Here is a 26,568-nt window from a genome sequence, read left to right as displayed (position 1 = left end):
AGCTCATTTTTTACTCTTGACAAAAGAGAGAATGAGCGTTCTCCCTCACAGTTACTGACCGGTAGAGTGAGAAAAATCTGTAGCGCAATGTATGTATTAGGAAACGTAGGCTGTAGTCCAAAATGTATTATTGTTTTGAGCAGTCCTGAAGGGGTCCTCTCCTCATCAGTGTTGTTGAGCTGTATAAAAGATTTGAACTGTATAAGCTCCTGTCCAAGACTTTCATTGAGGTCAGATGGGTATGATTCAGTGAGAATCTTGGCCTTGTGAAGGACTGAAGCATTGGACTCTGTATCCAAAGAGAAAAGGACACTGAACAAATTGTTCAGATGTTTGTAGGCCTCCAGACGGTGATTAAGGCTTGAACTCAGTTGATCAATAGAGGCAATAAATGTCTCTATTTGAAACAGTTGCCTTCCCTCAAGCACAACATCTGGGGATGCTGATTCATCAGCAAACTTTTTACGTTTCCTCGTCCGTTCAGCCCTGTAAGATGGGGTGCCACCCAACATGTTTAAGGCTTTCTGCTCAAAATGATCAAATAGATCTCTTTGGGAGAGAACAAAGGTGCGCAGAGATTCCAGCAATCTAACTGCTGTACCAAGGTCCATGTCTGCTTTTTGAAGTTGCAGACTTGTGGCCTGAAATCTGGACAGAACAGTGTCCCAAAAGCCTGCCATGAAGGCCATCTCAAGTGAATCCAGCTTCCGCACTAGACTGTCAGCTTCAGTTCGTGTGTCTCGTTTCTCTGTGTCATCAGTGGAAATAACCTGTAGTGCTGCTTTTATTTTACTGTAGTTCTGCCACAGTGCTTTGGTAGATTCTGCACGGCAACTCCAACGCGTGTTGGATAAAGCTTTAAGTGTGAGATCTATGTTGGAATTGCCAAATACCCTGTCCCATCGGTGTGTGGATGCAGTTGTGAAGTTGTAAATAGACTGAATCAAGTCAAAATACTTAGAGACTTCATTTCCACATCTGTCAATGCTGTTGACTCCCACCAAATTCAAAGAGTGAGCTGCACATGGAATATAGTGTATTAATGGGTTGCTTTTCTTTAAGTGAGCCTGCAACCCATTATACCTCCCTGACATGTTGCTGGCATTATCATAAGCCTGCCCCCTGCAATTTGACAGCTCTAACCCTAGATTTTCCAACACAGACATGACACAGTTAGCCAAACTTTCACCTGTATGGCTAGTAATGGGCTCAAAACCCACAAAGCGTTCAACAACACTGCCCTCTTTGCTAACAAAACGGAATATGAATGTCAATTGGTCCACATGAGATAAATCTGGGGTTGAATCCACAATGATAGAGTAGTATTTGCTTGCTTGCAGTTCATCTGCTATAGCCTGTTTGGTTTTTGCACCCATCAATTCAATGAATTCCTCACAAATGGTGGAGGACAGATATGAGGTATTACCTCGACCCATCTGCCCAAACTTTCTGATGTGATCCTTTAGAAAGGGATCAAATTCAGCCAGGACCTCCAGAATACCAAGGTAGTTCCCATTGAGAGGAGACCCTAACGATTCATTTTTACCCCTAAATGCAAGGCCCCTTTCTGCAAGGAATTTAATGACTGCAACAACTCTTTGTAACACCTGCCTCCAATAGCTGCTCTCTGCCTGAAACTGTTTGAACAGGTCTGCATCAACTGTGGCACCTTTGGCGCGGTTCAAGACTGCTTGCATGCAGGTTATGTGCTCAGCACTTCGCTCATGTTCACCAAATCTTTCTGAGTGTTTCCAATCACAATAGCCTGTCACAAAAGAATGCGTTTTTGGGGAAAACAGTTTGCATGCAAAGCAGTAAACATTACCAGTAGAGGGAGAGTACATCAGCCACTCTCTTTGTACTCGTTGTCCATTGGGCAAGTGTGAAGTAAAATGTTCATTGTTTAGGCATCGGGTTTTGCCTCCTAGCCCACTGTTCCTCACAGAAGCTGGATAATGGCTGTGACGGTTGTGAAATGATTTTGCACCTCTTTGAATAAGAACTTCCTTCATTGACTCAGTGAGGGTCTCAGCCCATTTAGCGGGATCACTAGGTAGAGTTGTCACTGTAGATGGTGTTGAAGAAAGATTCAGCTCATTTTCTATGCTGTCCAGAGGTGCAGTGACCTCACATTCATCCGAGCAACTGGCTACTGCTGAATTGGTTGAATCATAAGCATCAGAAGCATTTGGTTCAGTGTCTACACTTGTAGTGGTCTCAGGATCTTGGGAGCTACATGCTAGCTCAGGTGCATTGCTAACCTTAGCTGAATTTGCAGTAGCATTTATAGAATTGCTTTCAGCAGATGTCTTTGTACTGAAGAAGCTGGAGATATTTGGAACACTCTCAAGTAAAACTGATTCCTTTTTTTTCTTTTCTTGCTGAATTTTTTTTCTAGCTCCTCCACTTAAACGTTTATGATCCATATTTCCCTTCTTTCTTTGCACATTGGCTCTTTGCCTATCACAGCAGATAAACCAACTATGTGTGTGTGTGTGTGTGTGTGTGTGTGTGTGTGTGTGTGTGTGTGTGTGTGTGTGTGTGTGTGTGTGTGAGTTTGTTTGTGTGTTTATGATCGGTGCTGCTTCCTTCAAGTGTGTGAGGTGATTTAGAAAACTAGCAACCCAGCATCAACACTCCAAAGCAGAGAATAACAGCTTACTAGCATAGACAATTGAGAGCAGAGAATCAACTGATTCGTCTGATAGACAGCAGGAGAGCAGAGTGGTCAGTGATGATCGAATCAAGAAAATGTCTAAATGGCAAGGGAACAGACTGATTTGTACTGAGGAGAAAGAGAGAGAGAGCCAATTACAGTGAAATATATTCCAAAAGAGCCAAGTGACTAGCTGAAGGCAGGGACAAATGCCTTGGAGTGACCAACAAGAGTGCAAAGTACCAAATGGCAAAATGTGGAAAGACCAACAGGCAGATCTGCTTTTACCTCTTATCTTCACAACCAAAAAGTTGCTAAATGATGTTTTCAGTCGCTAGCCAGGTATGGCCAAAAGACGCGAAATCTAGCGGCAAAGTCGGTCAATCACACTGACAGTGAAACAAATATTTTGAAAAGATAATAATTGTACACCTTTGTGCACTTTAGTCTTCTATCTAAATATTTTCACAAAGGACACCAAGGCAGCTTGCTAGCTATGATGGGAGCAACAATGTCTGATAGACAGCAGGAGAGCAGAGTGGTCAGTGATGATCCAATCAAGAAAATGTCTAAATGGCAAGGGAACAGACTGATTTGTACTGAGGAGAAAGAGAGAGCCAAGTACAGTTAAATATATTCCAGAGCCAAGTGACTAACTGAAGGCAAAGACAACAGCCAGATACCTTAGCAGAGACCAACAAGAATTCAAAGTACCTAATAGCAAGATGGCGAGACCAACACAATAAATTATATTAGGATTTAATTTATTAACGTTAATCTTAACAGCCAAAAAGTTGCTGAATAATGTTTGTAGTCGCTAGCCAGGTATGCCCAAAACAAGAGTCGCTAAACCTAGCAGCAAAGTTGCTTAATTGCAACACACTCTAGGATTCAGGGGAATTAAGGATAATAAAGATATTAATTGTACAACTTTTTGTACTTTTTTTCTAGTTTTTTGAGTCGCCAGCCATGTATGGCCAAAAGTCGCTAATTGAATGCCAACGTTGCTTAATCGCCAACACACTGGGACTCACTGAAGGACTGACTGAATAAAAAAGATAATTAAGATAATTGTGTACTTTTCTCTTCTGATATTTTCTCTAAGGACCCCAAGCTATCTGCAAGCAGCAATAATGTCTGACAGACAGGAGAGCAGAGTGGTCAGTGATGAATGGCAAGGGAACAGGCTGATTTGTACTGAGGAGAAAGAGAGAGAGAGAGAGCCAATTACAGTGAAATATATTCCAAAAGAGCCAAGTGACTAGCTGAAGGCAGGGACAAATGCCTTGGAGTGACCAAGAAGAGTGCAAAGTACCAAATGGCAAAATGTGGGAAGACCAACAGGAAGATCTGCTTTTACCACTTATCTTCACAACCAAAAAGTCGCTAAATGATGTTTTTAGTCGCTAGCCAGGTATGGCCAAAAGACGCGAAATCTAGCGGCAAAGTCGGTCAATCACACAGTGAAACAAATAATTTTAAAAAGATAGTAATCGTACAATGTCTTGTACTTTTGTCTTCTTTCTTAATATTTCTCAAAGGACACCAAAATGTCGCTATCTGCAGGCAGCTTGCTAGCTATGATGGCAGCAACAATGTACCTTAGAGTGACTGACCAACAAGAGCTCAAAGTACCTAATGGCAAAATGTGGAGAGACAGACACAATAAATTGCATTAAGATGAAGAGAACTGTTGCTATTATTAATCTTAACATCAACCAGAAAGTCGCTAAATGTCACCAGCCAGGTATGGCCAAAAGTCGCTTAATTGGCCACACACAGTAACAGAGAAACTAACAAAAAAAAGATCATAAAGATAATAGTTGTACAACTGTGTGTACTTTTGTCTTCTTTCTAAATATTTTCCCAAAGGACACCAAAATGTTGCTATCTGCAGGCGGGAGCGTGCCTATGTTCCCCGGGTCCTATGTTCCCCGGGTCCTATGTTCCCCGGTTGTTCCTGGGTCTTTGTATGCGACCGGGGAACTTAGGACCCTTTTTCTAAAAAAGGGTCCTATGTTCCCTGCATTGTATCTGGCGAAATTGCGAAATTGTGCCCTGACCAAAACCATCCCTAAACCTAACCTGTCACAGGGCGTTGTGGAGCACTTTTTTTTGGCGAAATTGTGCCCTGACCAAAACTATCCCTAAACCTAACCTGTCACAGGGCGTTGTGGAGCACTTTTTTGGCGAAATTGTGCCCTGACCAAAACCATCCCTAAACCTAACCTGTCACAGGGCGTGCGGCAGCAGATAGAGCAACTCAAACGCGAACTTCCTTCCTTCGACAACTTAAACGCGTCTCTGTCATGCGTGTCTGCGTGCGTCTTACTTAGTCGCGCATTGGAAGCAGCGGGGAACATAGAACCCTTTTCTGGAAAAAGTGTTGTACGTTCCCCGCAGCGGGGAACATAGAACCCTTTTTTTTAAAAAGGGTCCTTAGTTCCCCGGTAGAGGGGAACATAGGACCCGGGTAACATAGGGACGGGGAACATAGGGATGACCCGCTGCAGGCAGCTTGCTAGCTATGATGGCAGCAACGATGTCTGCCAGACAGGAGAGAGTGGTCAGTGACGATCGAATCGAGAAAATGACAAAATGGGTCAAAGACCAAAAAGTTATTAACTGACAGCAGTGACAAATGTCAGACTGTAAACTTTCTCGAAAGAAAAGGACAAAATGGGAAGATGCTGATAATAACAGCAAAATGGAAAATATAAGAATTTCCAAGTAATGCTCAACTCAAGTGTGTGTGTGTGTGTGTGTGCGCGCGTTAAACTTCTTGTTGAATGATTTCAAATTATCTCTGAGTCTGAACTGAGGGAAAGGAAACCAAATTTTGAGCAGTCTCTCACGAGTTCAAAATACCAAATGAGGAGATTCTAAAAGAACAGACCGGTTTATGAAAGACTTGATGGGGGAGGGGCACAGCTAAGAATACTTGAGTGAGATTCTGTGATCCAAATTCGAGATAGAGCTTTTTGATAATGATAATTTGTCAGAGTAAGGTTGTGTAATCAAAATTTGAGAATGAGCTTTGTCAATCAATCAAGAATATTTGCATTAAGTTCTGTGATCAAAATTCAGAAACAACCTTTAATAATTGATAAAGAATATGTGAGTGAGGTTGTGTGATCCATCCAATTTGAGAATTAGCTTTGATAATAATGATTGAGAGCCTCTGGCCCTCTGTGGATCATGGCCGCGGGGCCAATTTTGCCTGGCCCCTTGGGGCCTCTGTGGGTCGTGGCCGCGGGGCCAAGTTGGCCTGGCCCCTTGGGGCCTCTGACCCTCTATGGATCGGGGCCAAGTTGGCCTGACCCCTCGGGGCCTCTGGCCCTCTATGGATCATGGCCGCGGGGCCAAGTTGGCCTGACCCCTTAGGACCTCAGGCCCTCTGTGGGTCGCGGCCGCGGGGCCAAGTTGACCTGGCCCCTTGGGGCCTCTTACCCTCTATGGATCGTGGCCGCGGGGCCAAGTTGACCTGGCCCCTTGGGGCCTCTGGCCTTCTGTGGCTCGCGGCCGCGGGGCCAAGTTGGCCTGGCCCTTTGGGGCCTCTGGCCTTCTGTGGGTCGTGGCCGCGGGGCCAAGTTGGCCTGGCCCCTTGGGGCCTCTGACCGTCTATGGATCGTGGCCGCGGGGCCAAGTTGACCTGGCCCCCTGGGGCCTCTGACCCTCTATGGATCGTGGCCGCGGGGCCAAGTTGGCCTGGCCCCTTGGGGCCTCTGACCGTCTATGGATCATGGCCGCGGGGCCATGTTGGCCTGGCCCCTTGGGGCCTCTGGCCCTCTGTGGGTCGCGGCCGCGGGGCCAAGTTGACCTGGCCCCTTGGGGCCTCTTACCCTCTATGGATCATGGCCGCGGGGCCAAGTTGGCCTGGCCCCTTGGGGCTTAAGATTATTATTTTTGCAAAAGTAGTTTTGCTTGGGTCGCGGCCGCGGGGCCAAGTTGGCCTGGCCCCTTGGGGCCTCTGGCCCCCTGGGCCTGGGCCCGGTAGGCCCGGTCATTAATCCACCTATGGCTGCTACTATAAATCTGACCAACTTTTGGCAATCCAACTTGTGCCTGTGGTCCAGAAGCTCAGTTCTAAATAAGCAACTGACTTAACAAGCAAATATAAAAATAACTTATTTAAATGTCTTTAAACTGACAATGTAAACATCTAAAGTAACAATTAGAAAACAGTAATGTTCAGTTTAGTGTCTTTAAATTTTGAAATTCCTGAAAAGCAGTTTCCTGTATGATGGACATTTTCGTATTGGTTTAGAGCACTCCTTCTCAAATATTTGGGGGGTGCGATGGCAGGGGGCGCTTGCTATCTCGGGGAACATGCTTTTTTTGCTGTACCAGAATATCCATATGATGAAGCCTATAGCACTTGGCTACACTGTAACCATGGTTTGAGTTTGAGTTTGAGTTTATTTCAAACATGCAAGCATACAACATGATAAATCACAATTTCCAGTTTCTCTTTTCAACATGTTCGAAAAGGAGTAGGAAGAAGCAGAGCTTATTTAATACTACCCCTTTTTCTTTTACATAACAGTTGCTAAAACTTTTGTTCACTTCCTGTTCTCAATTTATTCACAATATACTCCATAAGTAATCACAATAAAAATAAATAAATAAATAATACTCTGTGAAGTAAGTTACATTTCATATGGTGAGATGAGTAAGATTATTTTGAAAATGAATGGATGGATGAAATAAATTCAGAATGTTTATCATGGTTCTTCTTCTTTGTACTTTGTAAACACTTTAAGTTTGAAGAGTTTCTTGAACTGGATCATATTAGTACATTGTTTGATAGCTTTGCTTAATCCATTCCATAATTTAATTCCACATACTGATATACTGAAGGTCTTAAGTGTAGTACGTGCATACAAATGTTTTAAATTACATTTTTCTCTAACATTATATTTCTCCTCTTTTTTTGAGAAGAATTGTTGTATATTCTTGGGTAGCAGGTTATAGTTTGCTTTGTGTATAATTTGCAAATTGACTATGTCGTGGAATTTCAGTATTTTTGATCTAATAAATAAAGGGTTTGTATGTTCTCTATATCCAACATAGTGTATTATTCTAACTGATCTTTTTTGTAACACCGTTAATGAATGAAGTGTACTTTTGTAGTTATTTCCCCATATTTCTACACAATAACTCAGATATGGTGGGAGACAAAGAAATACCTCTGTTGTTTCCTTTAATGTTATATATGTTATATCACCAATCTGGGACTTATCAGTGTTTTAGAAAACATCAAAGAGGAAGTGGATCAGTTTACACGACAGAATGACATCATCATTGCAGGGCTACGTATCAATCTTCGATCCTACGCAAGAGCAGTTGACAACCAGATAATATGGACACTGCTTCAACAGAGCAACATGTGGTCAACTTTCTGCCATAAAAGGGAATTGATGTCGATATTAACACCATTGATGTGTGCATTCCACTGAATAGAAGAGGCAACAACACCATGCCAGTCATCATCGTTAAGCTCGCCAACAGGAAATCTAAAATGGCATTTCTGACACAGGGAAAAAAGCTGAAGGGCACAAATGTGTACATGAACGAGCACCTCACTAAACGCAATGCTGAAATTGTCAAGAAAGCACGAGACTTTTGACTGATTGATTGATTGAGACTTTTATTAGTAGGTTGCACAGTGAAGTACATATTCCGTACAATTGACCACTAAATGGTAACACCCGAATAAGTTTTTCAACTTGTTTAAGTCGGGGTCCACTTAAATTGATTCATGATACAGATATATACTATCATATATACTATCATCATAATACAGTCATCACACAAGATAATCACATTGAATTATTTACATTATTTACAATCAGGGGTGTGGAGGGAGGGGGGGGGGGGTGGGGTGGGGATATGGACATCAAGTAGTGGACATAGAGAGAGAGAGAGAGAGAGAGAGATCAGAAGGCATAAGAAAAAGAAAAAGTATCTGCATTTGATTGTTTACATTTGATTATTAGCAATCCGGGGAGGGTGTTAGTTTAGGGTTGTAGCTGCCTGGAGGTGAACTTTTATTGCGGTTTTGAAGGAGGATAGAGATGCCCTTTCTTTTATACCTGTTGGGAGCGCATTCCACATTGATGTGGCATAGAAAGAGAATGAGTTAAGACCTTTGTTAGTTCGGAATCTGGGTTTAACGTGGTTAGTGGAGCACCCCCTGGTGTTGTGGTTATGGCGGTCATTTACGTTAAGGAAGTAGTTGAGGAAACGGGGGGGAAAAATTGAGGGAACTTGGAGCGCCAACTGCAAAATCTACATACAGCTGAATGGAGGTCCACAAGCAAGAGTCCTAGTTGAAGAAATTAAGGATCTGGACGAATATCAGAACTCCCAGCAACTACAACAACAATGATAATGGAGTCTGACGGAAAACAAACATCGACATTCAACTACAAAATTACAACACTCCAAGGGATTACCGAACAAGAAGATCTTCACTCAGGTGCACATTCACCACACTTACAGACATTCATAGAGCAACACAAATGTTTGGTGAACAGGAAAGTATGGAACTGAAAACCTTCAGCAGCATAGATCACAATAGTCCAGAATTAGATAAGGATATAGATCCAAATACACATTTGTTCTTTCATACCAGGAATAATGGTTTGTTTTGTATAGTATTGTTGAACAATATTGTGACGACCGGGTCGCATAGATGCGGGTGTTCGTTCTCCCAGGGATGCAGATCGGGCTTCGGACACAGCTTGCAGGTAAAGAATGATTTATTTAAGAAATAAATAATACTGGAATAAACAAAACCGTGCTCATAGCACTTAAGGTAGAAACAAAAGGAGCTAGCGTGGGAGCTAGAAGGTAAACACTAAACATACAGTGCCTTTAGCGTGGGAGCAAGAAAGTTACCAGAGCAGGAACAAAAGTCGTCATCTGTTGTAAGGAAACAAACTACGAAGCAAGACCGATTGAATGGAAAGGCAGGCTTATATAATAATGACAGTGATGATAAACAGGTGCGTGTCGGGAACCCCAGCGGCAGGTGAAAGTAATAAGTTGCTATGGTAACCAAACTCAGAGGTGCATAAACAGGAACTAGAAAGAGACCAAGACTAACAGAAAAACACAAGTGACTTGAAAACGTAAACAGAAATATGATCCGGGCAGCGGATCATAACAGTACCCCCCCCCCTTAAGGGACATATTTCAGATGTCCCCTGGAAAAACTAAACCCCCCCAACTACAAGGCAGTTCACAAGTCAAGGGAGGGTGGAGGGAGGTCTTGGCGGAGGGTCGCCAGGCCACGTGTCCCCGAATCCAACGGGGACGAGTCAGATGGCGGTGGCGAATGGAACGCCGCTGCCGCAGGCGAGGCGGGCGACCACGGAAAGGCCACATTCGCCAAAAAGGTGGGCGTGATTGGCGCCAGAAGTTCAGCAGCCAGAGAGTTCTATGACAAAGTCTTGGGTGTCGCTGCTGTTTGCGCCAATGGCGTCCCTTCACTGACCTCTGAGCGAGCTGCTTGCGCAGTCTGACCACTCGAGGTCGCTGAGACAACGATGAGGCTGAGGAAGGTGGTGGCTCCCTGAGAAGACCCACCGAAGACTTGGAGAGAGCAGACGTCGCCGTGGAAGCAGGAGGCGTCGACGTCGCCGTGGGAGCAGGAGGAGTCGCCGTCGCCGAGGAAGCAGGAGGAGTCGACGTCGCCGTGGAAGCAGGAGGCGTCGACGTCGCCGTGGAAGCAGGAGGCGTCGACGTCGCCGTGGAAGCAGGAGGCGTCGACGTCGCCGTGGAAGCAGGAGGCGTCGACGTCGCCGTGGAAGCAGGTGGCGTCGTCGTCGCCGTGGAAACATGAAGCGTCGTCGCCGTGGAAACATGAAGCGTCGTCGCCGTGGAAACAGGAGGCGTCGCCACGGAAGCAGGCGGCGTCGCCATGGAAGCAGGCGGCGTCACCATGGAAGCAGGCGGCGACGCCATGGAAGCAGGCGGCGACGACGTGGGGGGAGCCAGAGGCGGAGCCGGCGTCTCGTCTGCCGGCGTGGGCGGAGCCGGCGGCTCGTCTGCCGGCGTGGACGGAGCCGGCGGCTCGTCTGCCGGCGTGGGCGGAGCAGGCACTGGACTACCTGTGGGTGGTGGATGTCTCAGCTGGACTGCTGGGTCGGCCGTAGAAGGGATCATCATACTTCCCAGCTGTCTCTCCAAAGCCTCAGGGCAGGCGTCTTGGCGTTCCGCCATGGCGTTGACGCCAGCCCTAAGAACGCCAAACTGTTCCTCCTGTTGTCTGGCTGGGAGAAGCTGTACCCTCTCGCTAGCAAAACACCCAGCACTAGCCCCCCTCTGAAGAAGCGGATCCCAGACGCGTTCTGTGCAGTCAGGAACAGTCTTTAGGGGTGGGTGGGAGGAGGTGAGGATGGGGGTAGACTCCTCCCCTTTTGATTGTTCAAAAAGTCTATTGTGCTCCCCAATGGCAGGCGGAGTGTACTCTGCTGCTTGGGATTGCTCCTCAAGTTTTAGATCAATAAGTACCTTCCGGTACCACTCATCCACCCAAGCAGGACTGAACTTTTCAAGGATTGTCCCGGAAGATGACTGGGCTGGAACAGGAAGTGGAGAACGCTGAGCAACACGTGGCACGGCAGACAGGGGAGGCGGAGCTTGAGCCATAGGGGGTGGGGCCAAAGTAACTGGGGGCGGAGCTAGAAAGTCAGGTGACATGGACTGACTAGATTTAGATAAAAAAAAAAGTGTCCTGATGATGATTAATTGCAGAATTAAAGTCATTTGTAAAAGGCTGACAGAAAGAATTGACAGAATGTACATAAATGTCTTCGTCTATGACATCATCAAAAGTGGATGGGGGCGTGTCGTCAGGGGGCGACAACGAAATTACGTCATAGCTGCAGTCCCAGTGATTGACAGGCCAGGAGGACAAATCTTTGGCAAAGTGATCTATGGAATTACCAGAAATTTGAAGAGAGGAATCCTGGGCAGCTTGTAGATAGATGGCTGTGTTCCGGAGGGACGAATGGCGGGGTTGGTACGTCTTTGCCGCGAGCCGAAGCCTTCTTCATTGACTTCCGCTTTCGCTGACGCGTGCGAGCGGGCTGAGAGCGGACCTCCCCGGGCCAGATAGAGTCGATTGGGACCAGAACACCTCCAGGTCCCCAAATCATCTCCTCATCTGGAGAACAGCGGAGCGTCTCTGCCCCCATCGCTCGGAGGACCATCCACGCACCTTCATCTTCCTCCGACATGCCCGCAGCGAGAGAACTTTTTCTTGCTTGCTTCGTACTGTGACGACCGGGTCGCATAGATGCGGGTGTTCGTTCTCCCACGGATGCAGATCAGGCTTCGGACACAGCTTGCAGGTAAAGAATGATTTATTTAAGAAATAAATAATACTGGAACAAACACAAACGTGCTCATAGCACTTAAGGTAGAAACAAAAGGAGCTAGCGTGGGAGCTAGAAGGTAAACACTAAACATACAGTGCCTTTAGCGTGGGAGCAAGAAGGTTACCAGAGCAGGAACAAAAGTCGTCATCTGTTGTAAGGAAACAAACTACGAAGCAAGACCGATTGAATGGAAAGGCAGGCTTATATAATAATGACAGTGATGATAAACAGGTGCGTGTCGGGATCCCCAGCGGCAGGTGAAAGTAATAAGTTGCTATAGTAACCAAACTCAGAGGTGCATAAACAGGAACTAGAAAGAGAACAAGATTAACAGAAAAACACAAGTGACTTGAAAACGTAAACAGAAATATGATCCGGGCAGCGGATCATAACAAATATAACGGAAACATTAAAATAGACAACAAACTGTCGATTATTCATATAAACAGCAGAAGTTTGTATGCAAACTACAATAACGTGACGCATTTTTTGGAACAATTCAACGAACCTTCAAAGTTATCGTGATCTCAGAAACATGGATGGATGCTAAAAAAAGGAATAGATTTTGAACTAGAAGGATGTGAACAAAACAATATCAACAGAATCAACAAGAATGGAGGGGGAGTAGCTGTGTACGTGATGAAGAATCTTAGAATGTATTACCATTGAAATATGTCATGAAAAAAGCAAAAGCGTACTGATCAGTTGTATATATAGATCACCGAAGTCAAACATTGATACGTTTGAGAACTGGATTAGAGCAACTTTTATTGAAATCAGTAAAAAAATTACTTTTTTATGCGTAGACTTCAACATTGACCTCTTGAACCCTAGCAAACAAAAGTCCATAGATGACTTTATTGATGTACAATGTACAACCTGAGTTTATATCCTAAAATCACAGGGCCAAGCAGAATCTCAGGACACAGGGCCACACTTAATATTTTTACTAATGATTTCGATAATACCACAAGTGGTCTGCTAATATCCGACATCAGTGATCATCTGCCAGTTTTCATAATCTACGACGGAAACTCCAAAAAGAGGAACATTGATGAAAAAAAGACATTTCAGAGAATATGCACAGAAAGTATGACAGCTTTCAAAAATGATCTGAGAGATCAAATGTATACAGTATATGACAAACACTGTCCATTGAAATAACTTAGTAAGAAGCAAAAGAAAAACAATCAACCATGGATGACAAAAGGACTGAAAAATGCTTGCAATAAGAAGAATACATTATATAGAACATTTATAACACAAAGCTCTACAGAGGCAGAAAACAAGTACAAAACATATAAGAACTAGCTAACTGGCATACTACGAACACGTAGGAAAGATTATTGCTGTCAATTATTGGACCAAACCTAAAACAATATGAGCGCAACATCCTAATCCTAAATAGCATTATTTAAAATGGTGCTAAGAAGGATTATCCTAAATACTTCTCAGATGGAAATGTAAAAAATGACAATACGAACAAAGTAGCTGAAAGCTTCAATACATACTTTGTGAAGATTGGACCAAATCTGGAAGAAAAGATTCCAGATCCCGAGTCAGTTGAGGACTTGAATGACACTACAGACAGAAATCCCCACTCGATTTTCCTCGAAGGTGTGACAAGACGAAATAATCAATATTGTGAAAAAATGTAAATCAAGACCTCAACTGACTGATATGGAAACGATAAAACAGGTTATTGAAGAGATTTCAGAAAATGTAACATATCAGCAACCTATAAGTTTGAACAGGGAAATTCCCAGATACAATGTAAATAGCAAAAGTCGTACCAATTTATAAGACCAGTTTACAAACTACAGACCTGTTTCTCTACTTCCACAATTTTCTAAAATGATTGAAAAACTCTTGAACAGATGGGACAAATTCATGATAAAAAATGAAACACTCACAGACAACCAATACGGATACAGAGCCAACATCTCAACATCAATGGCATTAATCAAAATAACAAAATAGATTACCAATGCAATAGATAGCAAAAAATGTGCTGCAAGATGGAACCTTGAGGCAGTCCTTCAATAACTGCGTACAGTGAGTGAAATCCAAACATTTTTAAAGGTGTGCCTCAATATACATAATTTCTGATCATTAATAAGTGTACCCCAGGAACTCTTTGTGGTGTACATTGAAATCGCCAATGAGCATCACTGACTGGGCTCCGAACTCGTCCATCACAGAGAAGGTGTTTCTGTTGAATTAGTCTAAGACTTCATTGGAGGCACTTGGGGGGCAGTAAACAGCACCTATCAGCAGCCTCCTTAACTTCAGAGCAACAGTGAACCACATAAGCTCGAAGTCTTCAGGGTCTTTGGATGGATTGTGGTAGATGGATACACCTTCTAGACAGTAGACTGCTATACCACTTCCGGCCGCCCCAATGCGATCCTTGCGACAGCTGAGTGAGTAGCCAGGAATCTGCCCCATCTGGAAAGGTGGAGTCCAGGAACGTCTCGACCAAGATGACAATTGATGGCTTCTTTTTCTGAGCAGAGGTTGGAGAGGTCCACGATATTAGTGCATAATCCTCGGATGTTCACTTCAAGGATTTCCAGTTTATTTTTGCTAAGTCATAGTCGAGGTCTGTGTGTAGGTCGGCGTTGGGTGGTCTGCCTGTTTTGAGGCTTTCTTATTAGTTTCCTGGCATGGGGTTGTCTGCAACAGAGGAAGCTGGCCCCTGCGCCCTCGAAACACACCTGAGCAGTGCGGCAGAGATCAGTGCATACATGACATAATCTGAAAGCATCTTGCATGTGCAGAGGACTTAAAACGGATCAAGTTTCAGAAGAAACCACTTGGCCAACAACGGCGTGAACGCACTATTAATGATCTCTACTACCCCGATCTAAACCTGAATCTAAATAGCGTTTAATGTTAAATCTAAACCTAAATCTAAATGGGAGCGCTAAAGTTTAAAGATAAAGATTAATATTTATAGGATGTCAATTTTCCACCAATCTGAGGCCTCTCAGCCACAAAGCAGTGCCCACATCTCTGCCTCTCCACTCCTACATGAATGAAATTGCGTCTTACACCGACGCATGCAGTGTGCATGAATACACATTTCTACCTGTATGTGTCTTTCATTATTTTGCTGCCCTCTTACTTCATGATTGTGTGACATATGAACATTACATTGCTGTAAACAATGTCATTCAATAGTTGCCTCAAAAGCCAGTTGACGCGCTCGCTTTGGATCGGTTCTAAAGACTATGTCTTAATTGTGAGCTAAATGGTAGAAAAATGATCATAGTGAATGTGAAGTCATCATTTGGTCAGGGGATTGGATCCGGCGCATGTCAATATGCGCCTTTTAATAAGTTACTTCTATCTATTACAGTTTAGACTGCGGCTGTTGAAATGAATGATAGACTGTGCTTTGTCCATCACTGGACCCATTGTACTATTAAAACCATCCCCAGTGTAATATGTACTTTCATTAATGACAGGAATTTACTCAGTTTTACTTGGTATTGGATAGATATAAAAATTCCCATTATGGCCCACTCCAACAGAACAGATAGTGTATTAAAGGCTTACTGAAAGCCACTACTACCGACCACGCAGTCTGATAGTTTATATATCAATGATGAAATCTTAACATTGCAACACATGCCAATACGGCCGGGTTAACTTATAAAGTGCAATTTTAAATTTCCCGCTAAATTTCCGGTTCGAAACGCCTCTGAGGATGACGTATGCGCGTGACGTCAATCATTGAAACGGAAGTATTCGGACACCATTGAAGTCAATACGAAATAGCTCTGTTTTCATGTCATTATTCCACAGTATTCTGGACATCTGTGTTGGTGAATCTGTTGCAATTTGTTCATTGCATTATGGAGAAAGAAGCTGAGCAAGCAAAGAAGAAAGTTGTCGGTGCGAAGCGTCTATTTTGCGAGGGAAGTCAGCAGCAACACGTACACAGCCGGCGCTTCTTTGTTTACATTCCCGAAAGATGCAGTCAAGATCGAAGAACTCGGACAACAGAGACTCTTACCAGGAGGACTTTGATTTGGATACACAGTTGCGATACCGTGAGTACACAGCTGCGCTTCCAAACATTTGATCGCTTGCTATAACTAGCTCGAGCTAGTAGCTAGGAGCTAGCATTAGGATTAATTTGTGGCATATTAAATATAAGCCTGGTTGTGTTGTGGCTAATAGAGTATATATATGTCTTGTGTTTATTTACTGTTGTAGTCATTCCCAGCTGAATATCAGGTCCCACCCGCGCGCTTCCAAACATCTGATTGCTTACCCGTACGTGCGTGTCATGAACGTAACTTTGGTTAAATATATAAGCTTTATGAACCTTGGGTTAGGTCGGGGGTCGGCAACCCGCGGCTCTAGAGCCGCATGCGGCTCTTTAGCGCCGCCCTAGTGGCTCTCTGGAGCTTTTTCAAAAATGTATGAAAAATGGAAAAAAATATTTTTGGTTTTAATATGGTTTCTGTAGGAGGACAAACATGACACAAACCTCCCTAATTGTTAGAAATCACACTGTTTATATTAAACATGCTTCACTGATTCAAGTATTTGGCGAGCGCCGTTTTGTCCTACTAATTTTGGCGGTCCTTGAACTCACCCCAGTTTGTTTACATATATAACTTTCTCCGAATTTCTCGGACGTGCTTTATGCCACTTCTTTTTCTGTCTCATTTTGTCCACCAAACTTTTAACGTTGTGCGTGAATACACAAAGGTGAGTTTTGTTGATGTTATTGACTTGTGTGGAGTGCTAATCAGACATATTTGGTCAATGCATGACTGCAAGCTAATCGATGCTAACATGCTATTTAGGCTAGCTATATGTACATATTGCATCATTATGCCTCATTTGTAGCTATATTTGAGGTCATTTAGTTTCCTTTAAGTCCTCTTAATTCAATGTATATCTCATGACATACTATCTGTATATAATATGGCTTTTAATTTTTTGCGGCTCCAGACAGATTTGTTTTTTGTATTTTTGGTCCAATATGGCTCTTTCAACATTTTGGGTTGCCGACCCCTGGGTTAGGTGAACGGTTCTTTGGGCTGAGTGAGTGTGTGTGTTGTGCAGGTGTCTGAATTGTATTGGCGGGTTATATGGACGGGATCCTGTCCATATTACCCGCTCGAGCTATAACTAGCTCGAGCTAGTAGCTAGTAGCTAGGAGCTAGCATAACAAACACCTAGGTGTTTTTATGCGGGATTAATTTGTGGCATATTAAATATAAGCCTGGTTGTGTTGTGGCTAATAGAGTATATATACTGTATGTCTTGTGTTTATTTACTGTTTTAGTCATTTCCAGCTGGATATCAGGTCACCCCCGGCTCTCACAGCATCTTCCCTATCTTCCCCCCACTCCCCACTAGTCCTTCACTTGCACTTTACTCATCCACAAATCTTTTTTCATCCTCGCTCAAATTAATGGGGAAATCGTCGCTTTCTCGGTCCGAATCTCTCTCACTTCATGCGGCCATCATTGTAAACAATAGGGAACTTTGCGTATATGTTCAACTGACTACGTCACGCTACTTCCGGTAGGGGCAAGCCTTTTTTTATCAGATACCAAAAGTTGCGATCTTTATCGTCGTTGTTCTATACTAAATCCTTTCAGCAAAAATATGGCAATATCGCGAAATGATCAAGTATGACACATAGAATAGATCTGCTATCCCCGTTTAAATAAAACAATTTCATTTCAGTAGGCCTTTAAAATCCAAGAGTTTTGTTCACACACATGACTTATTTTAACCCATACTTACCATATTAAAAAACAAGCTGTCTCGCCCACTGTCAAACTATTGCTCTCATAGTATTACACATGGTGTGTGTTTGTTGGTTTTGATTACTTTATTGCAGGGGTGTCCAAACTTTTTCCACTGAGGGCCACACACTGAAAAATCAAAGCAAGCGGGGGCCATTTTGATATTTTTTATTTTAAAAACCAATACAATAAATGTATTAAAAAATATACATTCAGGCCGCCACCCAGGCTTGATCCTGGTGAACCCAAAGAGTTTTGATCAAAAAAATATAAAAAATGTGTCATTATTTATTATTATTATTATTATTATTATTCAAAGTTTAAATCTCTAGATCAACATTAGGTCTATCTGTCAAAAACACGTTTTTAAACATTTAAGTTGTATGCCCTTTTTGTCAAAGAAAACCCAGGTTTTTTATGGAAAAAAACACACCAAATATGCAATATTTTCCCCCAATTAAATTTTAAAGTAGAATATTTGAGATTATAAAATAATTGGAGCCTTAAAAAGGTCAATAACTCATAACAACATTGACATTTTTTGAGCAATGACACACGCAAAAAAAAAATCCCACTAAAATTATTGGGGATCCAAAAGGGTCCTACTCATTAAAGTGTTAAAAAATAAATTATACTTTTTTTTTTTACTGATTACTTTTAGCACATTAATCTCGAGATCAGCTTCAGATCTGTCCGTCAATTCTAAGTTTATTGTTGTTTATGTTTTTTGTTTGTTCGTTTTAGGCCCTTCTTTTAAAAAACAACAGCTCAGTTTTTTATATGGCAAACACAAAATATGGAACATTTTCCCCAAAGAATATCTCAAAGTGGAATATTTAATGTGACGTAATTGGAGCCTTGAATAGGTCAATAATTCATAATGACGTTGATTTTGATTAAATATTATTTTTTAAAGAAAGAAACAGCCTACATGGCAGCTTTGTGTTATTAGAGTAAACATTGCAACATTTTCTTGTTACATTTCACCTGTTTGCTCTTTTATACCACGTTTGTTTTTGTTTTTTTATCGTATTTTTAGAATGTGTCGTGGGTCCGTTAAAAAATGATCTGCGGGCCGCAAATGGCCCCCGGGCCGCACTTTGGACACCCCTGCTTTATCGTACCTGCCAGGGACATTTTACCATTGACGAGTTCGACAAACTAGTTTTGTGATGCGATGCGGGCAGATTGACCAAACATGATAAAACAACTATGAGAGTTGTCGAACGACTTATGGTAAACAGGGGAATTTTTGTGTTCATTTGTTTCTTTTGGAACTTGTGCATTACGGACTGAGAACCTAAGTTAGGACCTGCAGGGAAGCGCCGCTAACAGAACACTTCACAGAATTTTGGAAAGATCTTTACTTCATTGTCCTACTCTAAAAACAGGTAAGCAAAATACTATGTTGATTTTTTTTGGGAGGGAGGGGGGGATTTGACTACATTTGTCAAATTATAAAACTGTGGTCTTTGCTAAGGTATGGTAGGATTTAAGACGAGACCTAAGACCTGGGCCCTTATGTAACAAAATTGCTTACAGGCAAAAACTTGGGGTACGCCCTTTTTCACGGCAAAGGTGAGATGTGTCAAGACTGACGTTGACGTGGAAATGTGCGCTGGCGTACACACATTCCTCCTGGCTGTGGGTATTTTGGTGACACATGGAGGTGGTCGTTCGGGCTTTGCCAACATTGGATGTCTACATTGTAAAAAAGGTCGAGGCAAAGACACAAAATTCACTTTATCGCCAATGCATTTAATGCTTTATATTCATATTATTTGTGAGGACATGTATTAATTTATGTAGGCCATCATTTTTCCACCTATTGCTGTCACAATGTGTACCTGTGACTCCTTGGTCATGTCGGGCGGGCGGCGGCACATTTGCACCGCAGACCCGGGGAATGTCTCGACTTTGATTCGCGTTGGAATAACAAATTGAGTAAACAGTCCAAGTATTTCACATCATTTTTGTTAGCGCTGGCACATTCAAATTTATAAGATCGCATTTAAACAAACAAAACATACATTTACATGAAACTCGAATCTAGCTCATGTGAGTAGGCTACTGTAGGAGCTAGGGTTGTACGGTATACCGGAACTGGTATAGAATCGCGGTACTAATGAATCAAAAACGCTACTATACTGTTTGAAAAGTACCGGTCCCTGGACATGACGGCACGTCGTCACGTCGTGACATTGCTGGTTCTTCGAGCCGAAGATCATGTTCGACAGCGCACAATCAGAGTTTTTACAAACAGACACAATGGAGAACAGGTGTCTCATGTAATATAACCAGGTGGACACACTTTTTCACGGCAAAGTTGAGATGTATCAGTTTGCAGTTTCAGTTTATTTCGAACATGCATACGATAAAATGTAATGCATCACATATTTCCAGTTGTTTCATTACAGCACATCCGAAAAAGAGTAGGAAGAAGCAGAGTGTTACCTGCGGGTGTTGTCCATCCCAAAAATGCAGGGACAGTCAGCGTTTGGCAAAAAGTATTCCTCTTTATTGTGAGGGAAACACAATAAGGCAGCAAAAAAGAAGGTTATGGCAGCAAAAACTAGCACGCCATAACGACAAAGAAAATCAAAGTACAAAAATAAGGACTCTAGGCAAGACTAGGAAGTACTGGGCAGACCTGGGAAATCGGGCATGTAAAAGACGAGTACTTTCTCCTGCGAGACCACGGAAGACGTGGCTGTGGTAACTCAGTACAAAGCTCCGGCGCCGTCAAGCTGCACCAGCACGGTTAAGTAGTGTGACCCTTAATTAGAATCAGGTGTGTCCTGCTGTCTCGAGCCAGCTGCACGCCCCACAGCGGGGGGAGCGAGAGAGTGAGAACAGGTGCGGGGACAGAGAACCAACACACCACAACCTAAGAATACCACACAGAGCTTATTTCATCCTACCCCATTTCATTTCATAGCAATTTTACTCCATTTCCTTGTGCTCTATTTGTAACACAACATCCACCCATCCATTTTCTACCGCTTTTTCCCTTCGGGGTCGCGGCCTATCTCAGCTACAATCGGGCGGAAGGCGGGGTACACCCTGGACAAGTCGCCACCTCATCGCAGGGCCAACACAGATAGACAGACAACATTCACACTCACATTCACACACTAGGGCCAATTTAGTGTTGCCAATCAACCTATCCCCAGGTGCATGTCTTTGGAGGTGGGAGGAAGCCAGAGTACCCGGAGGGAACCCACGCATTCACGGGGAGAACATGCAAACTCCACACAGAAAGACCCCGAGCTTGGAGATCGAAACCAGGACCTTCTTATTGTGAGGCACCAGCACTAACCCCTGTTCGACCGTGCTGTCACGACAAATAACCACTTACTGAAATTGTCAAATACAGTGTTCCTTTCAAACTGTGTGTAATGTTACAGTGGCCAAAATATTAAATATACTTGTTAAATAAAACCGCTGCCTTGTTTTTAATGAATGGTTAGGCCTACTATGCTATTGTATTTTAATGTTGGTCTGACATGCACATGAGGATAGATTATTAGCAACACTAAATTGGCCCTAGTGTGTGAATGTGAGTGTGAATGTTGTCTGTCCATGTTGGCGACTTGCCCAGGGTGTACCCTGCCTTCCGCCCGAGTGCAGCTGGGATGGGCTCCAGCGACCCCGAAAGAGACAAACGGTACAAAATGGATGAATGAAAGGCATTATGGTGGTACTTGGGAGAGCCAAGTGTTTTCTGATGTGGTACTTGGTGAAAAAAAGTCTGTGACCCACTAGTTTATTGTTTTAACGAGGGTCGATCGCGATAGTCAGGAAATAGGGGCGAAATTGGAGACATGATGAAGTCTGTAAAGTCGAAAAAGTGACATCACTGTAATCTTCATCGGTGTAGTTGTAGAACTGTGTGAGTTGTTGGGCTCGAAGTAGTGAGTCAGACACAACGACCAAAAAGTCAACCAAAATGTTTCCCTAAACCCCTGATCCACCAAAAGGTTGAAGATCTCTGGCTGACGGTATATGTGTCATAATGTTTGTTAACTGTGTGTGATCATTGCATTGCAGACATGTTTAACAGTGGGCTGCTGCTTTTGATCCTGGCATGGATGTTTGGGGGCAGCCATGGGGCAGTGCAACCTACCCGTCCCAGACCTCCCACCAACACCACTGTTCCTCCCAACACCACCGCTGCTCCTCCCAACACCACCACTGCTCCTCCCAACACCACCACTGTTCCTCCCAACACCACCGCTGCTCCTCCCAACACCACCACTGTTCCTCCCAACACCACCGCTGCCCCTACCAACACCACCGCTGCTCCTCCCAACACCACCACTGTTCCTCCCAACACCACCGCTGCTCCTCCCACCACCACCGCTGCTCCTCCCACCACCACCACTGTCCCTACCATGAAAATCACTTCCAAGCACATCTATCACCACCACCAGCAACACCACCACCAGAAACACCACCACCACCACCACCATCACTCTGACTTCCCCCATAACCACTTCTGTCCCTGCACTAATGGCGGTGCCTCTATCCAAAGGCACTCACAGATACAAGGTGAGCTCAAAAGAAGAAGACAACACAAGAGGTCAAGTGCATTGTTTGTATACTAATTGTTATTGTCATGTTCCTTTCTCCCATCCAGCTTTGGTTATCACTGCAAGTTTAGCAGCTTTGCTTGCACTGTGAGGAACAGCTGCCAACACATTCGAGCACGCTCGTCTACTCGATATTTCTCATAATGATTTGTCACCCTAATCAGAATCTATGGTTTGTAAAGAAAAAAAGTCAGTGATGCTGACTTTAAATTTTCACCTTAAAATATGTATTTTATTTTACTTTATTTTATCATATTACACACAGCTAATTTTTTAACTGATTGGATGATTGCATATTTTCATTTACATTTAATAGAATACATGGTGTATATATTAATTGTTAGAAGTTGGTTTTAATGACCAGAAATAATGAATTTTGTTGTTGTTGTTCAGCTACCAAAATGTCCACTGGCCCCAGCCCTGTACTCTACAAAGCTTGTTCATGTGTCTGCCGATCTGAAGCCTGGTGAGACCAGACTATGCAGAGGTCGCATTACCCTTGTTGGATGTTAATGTTTTCAATGGCTTGCATTAAATTAAAACAAACAAAACGTTTGTTATGCCACAAATGTTTATTTTCAGTGAAGTCTTTTTAAGTCAATTTTACAAACTGGCTAAAATAAAAAGATAGCATGAGTCGTCCCTCGCCACATCATGCTTCAAATATTGCGGCTTCACTGCATTGCACGTTTTTATATTTCAACGCATATTCTACATATTTTGTGTGGCGCATTATGAAGCGTAAAATACAACAACGGAGACCCCGGACTGTTGAACAACTTAAGCCGTACATCAAGCAAGAATGGGAAAGAATTCCACCTGAAAAGCTTCAAAAATTGGTCTCCTCAGTTCCCTAACATTTACTGAGGGTTGTTAAAAGGAAAGGCCATGTAACACAGTGGTAAAAATACCCTTGTGCCAACTTTTTTGCAATGTTTTGTTGCCATTAAATACTAAGTTAATGATTATTTGCCAAACAAAATTACGTTTCTCAGTTCGAACATTAAATATCTTGTCTTTGCAGTATATTCAATTGAATATAAGTTCAAAAGGATTTGCAAATCATTGTATTCTGTTTTTATTTACCATTTACACAACTTGCCAACATCACTAGTTTGGGGTTTTGTATGTTCACTTCTTGTCTGGTTACAGCACCCTGGCCTCAGGGCAGTTTCCCTCCCCTGTCCCTGATTGGCAACCTGAGCACACCTGTTTGTGGTTGCCAATCAGGCTTCTTTATAATTTAAAAATTTAAAATCACCCGTGACCCACACCACATACTTCATAGTGAAATTGTGTTGATGCCAAATGATAAATGGTACAGAAAAAGCAATATACAAACTCAACAGGTACAGATTTTCCTTTGTCCCACTGGCAATCAAAGCACTTAACAACAGAAAACTACTGTAATAATATTGGGATAGTGCAATACAGGGGGACTGTAATGTGTGATCTCATAACTAACTGATATACCTGCGCACTGTTCACTGTCGTCACTGTATTGTCGGATGAACTGTATGTATATATGTATGTTTGTATGTACTGTATGTATGTAAAACGCTGTGTCTTGATGTCCAAGACGAATTTATCCTCGGAGACAATAAAGCTAATTATTATTACCATTATTTATTTCTCTATTTTTGCTGTAAAGTGTTATAATAAAGCCACTGGAATGCGCAGTGTTGATCTAGTTTGGGTACTTCAGAAGCAGCACGGCAAGAACGATGTTCAATGAGATGAAATAGACTCAATGGACAGTGGATGTCAATTGTATGACAAAGTCATAACACAATCTTTCATCAGCAACCCTTAGTGTGTTTCACATGACTTGCTTTTAATGCAAATAATTGTCTTTGCACTTGAACAAAAATGTTGTTTGCAATGTCACATCAGATAAGTAAACACAACAACGAAACTTACTTGAAGTCCTTCTCAGATGCATGTTTGAAAACTGGAAATATTGAAAAAGATGCAATCTGTCTTTCTTGCAGTCCCTCCCATGATAAGTAATGAAGCAGTGCCAACAGAAGCTACCTTTCCAGGCCTTAACGGAGCTGCACGCTATTCATGTTGCTTTTTCTTGGCTAAACTCAACAGGAAGAGCACTTTAAGGTAGGCTAAAACATCATAATTTATTAACAGTTTATTTACTTTAAAGGGGAACTATCATGCAAAACTCACTTTACGGACGTATTCGTAACTATTTTTGTGTATAAAGGATCTGCATAAGTCTTGGAAATGTGTCCTTGGCGCTGGGCGGGCCTCCTGGCCGTAGGTCTCGGTCGCCTCCTGCATGGATGGGGGGCTTTAAGGACTTTGAGGTGTCAGCCTGCGGGTAGGCGTGACGGGGGTGGGATGCCTCTATGGCAGCCCCGGCGCACAGAGTCAGCCTGGGATGGACACTGTACATTTTATTTATTATTATTATTTTTTTTACATCAGAGCAGGTAAAAATAGGACGATATTTAATCAAAACAAACGCACGTTGACTAAGTTTGTATCACAATTAACTCACAATTTAGTTAAGGATAAAAAAGAGCCAAATATGTTGACAGAAACTAAATTCAATAAGAGGTCATTTTGTGTTGTCTATGGGTGGGACAAGTTCGGTATATATCCAATCTAAGCTCTAGAACGAAAAATGAAAGAGTTGACCATTTTTATGGTATTAATGAGATTGCAAAGAACTGTTGTTGATCCGATCTTGATGTGTTAAACCTCTTTCTTGTTTAGAAGTTATACACAATATTAACTGTTAATGCAAATAATAAGTATTAATAAAGTGTTTGCATGTGTTCATTAAATCAATTTATTCTTGGTTGCCAAAAAGTGATTCAACGTAATACTTTGATATTGACCATCTCATATGTGCATAAAACTATTAGATTACCCTTAACAGAGTTCATATATGATAATAAAGTACATACTGTACGGTTTACATACCTTAAATGACAACTTATGGTTACCAAAGTGATTCAAAGTAATATTTTGATATTGACATGTCATCTGTAATCTAAGGATAGTCTAGTAATTTATGCACAGATGAGATGTTTCAATATCTAAATATTACTTTGAATCACTTTTTGGCAGACAGGAATACATTATTTAATGAATACATCCAAACACTATATTAATATTTATTTTGTGCATAAACAAATAACAGTTAATATTGTATGTAGCCATTAAACAAGAAATATATTTTAGCACATCAACATCGAATCAGTAAAAGTCCTTTACAATTTCATTTATACCATAAATATACCATATATATGGTATACCATGTATACATACACATACTGTACATATGTATATATATATATATATATATATATATATATATATATATATATATATATATATATATATATATATATATATATACATCCATCCATTTTCTACCGCTTGTCCCTTTTGGGGTCACGGCGGGTGCTGGAGCCTATCTCAGCTGCATTCGGGCGGAAGACGGGGTACACCCTGGACAAGTCGCCATATATATATATATATATATATATATATATATATATATATATATATATATATATATATATATATATATATATATATATATATATATATATACACACACACTCACACACACGTATATATGTATATATATATATATATACTGTATATATATACACTACCGTTCAAAAGTTTGGGGTCACATTGAAATGTCCTTATTTTTGAAGGAAAAGCACTGTACTTTTCAATAAAGATAACTTTAAACTAGTCTTAACTTTAAAGAAATACACTCTATACATTGCTAATGTGGTAAATGACTATTCTAGCTGCAAATGTCTGGTTTTTGGTGCAATATTTACATAGGTGTATAGAGGCCCATTTCCAGCAACTATCACTCCAGTGTTCTAATGGTACAATGTGTTTGCTCATTGGCTCAGAAGGCTAATTGATGATTAGAAAACCCTTGTGCAATCATGTTCACACATCTGAAAACAGTTTAGCTCGTTACAGAAGCTACAAAACGGACCTTCCTTTGAGCAGATTGAGGTTCTGGAGAATCACTTTTGTGGGGTCAATTAAACGCTCAAAATGGCCAGAAAACGAGAACTTTCATCTGAAACTCGACAGTCTATTCTTGTTCTTAGAAATGAAGGCTATTCCACAAAAATTGTTTGGGTGACCCCAAACTTTTG

The 26,568-nt window shown here is 42.2% G+C and overlaps 1 protein-coding gene and 1 long non-coding RNA gene across 5 annotated transcripts in view; one reads left to right on the top strand and one right to left on the bottom strand.

Moving 5' to 3' along the window:
* Nucleotides 1-12,883: 12,883 nt before the first annotated feature.
* The window catches only part of LOC133662130 (uncharacterized), a 68,901-nt gene continuing 55,216 nt past the window's right edge, over nucleotides 12,884-26,568 (bottom strand). For 2 of the 4 annotated variants that reach the window (XR_009828064.1, XR_009828067.1), the window contains exon 5: nucleotides 12,884-14,762. This is a non-coding gene — a long non-coding RNA (uncharacterized LOC133662130). Of the gene's footprint in view, nucleotides 14,763-23,940; nucleotides 24,817-26,568 lie in introns of those variants that run through there. The other 2 variants (XR_009828065.1, XR_009828066.1) reach the window with 2 other exon arrangements.
* LOC133662128 (threonine-rich protein-like) lies at nucleotides 19,052-24,076 on the top strand. The gene is made up of 3 exons (XM_062065835.1): nucleotides 19,052-19,213; nucleotides 21,873-22,373; nucleotides 22,462-24,076. Exons 2-3 carry the CDS (start codon nucleotides 21,875-21,877, stop codon nucleotides 22,503-22,505), a joined length of 543 nt encoding a protein of 180 aa, XP_061921819.1. The 5' UTR covers nucleotides 19,052-19,213; nucleotides 21,873-21,874; the 3' UTR covers nucleotides 22,506-24,076.

Source organism: Entelurus aequoreus, linkage group LG12, assembly GCF_033978785.1.
Source record: "Entelurus aequoreus isolate RoL-2023_Sb linkage group LG12, RoL_Eaeq_v1.1, whole genome shotgun sequence".
NCBI lineage: Eukaryota > Metazoa > Chordata > Actinopteri > Syngnathiformes > Syngnathidae > Entelurus > Entelurus aequoreus.
Note: the sequence above shows the minus strand (reverse complement) of the source record. Positions and strands in the feature narration are given on the sequence as shown.

Coding starts and splice junctions, on each gene's coding strand:
- LOC133662128 (XM_062065835.1), top strand. CDS start 21,875: ATGTTTAACAGTGGGCTGCTGCTTTTGATCCTGGCATGGATGTTTGGG. Junction 22,374..22,461: donor AAGGCACTCACAGATACAAG/GTGAGCTCAAAA, acceptor TCTCCCATCCAG/CTTTGGTTATCACTGCAAGT.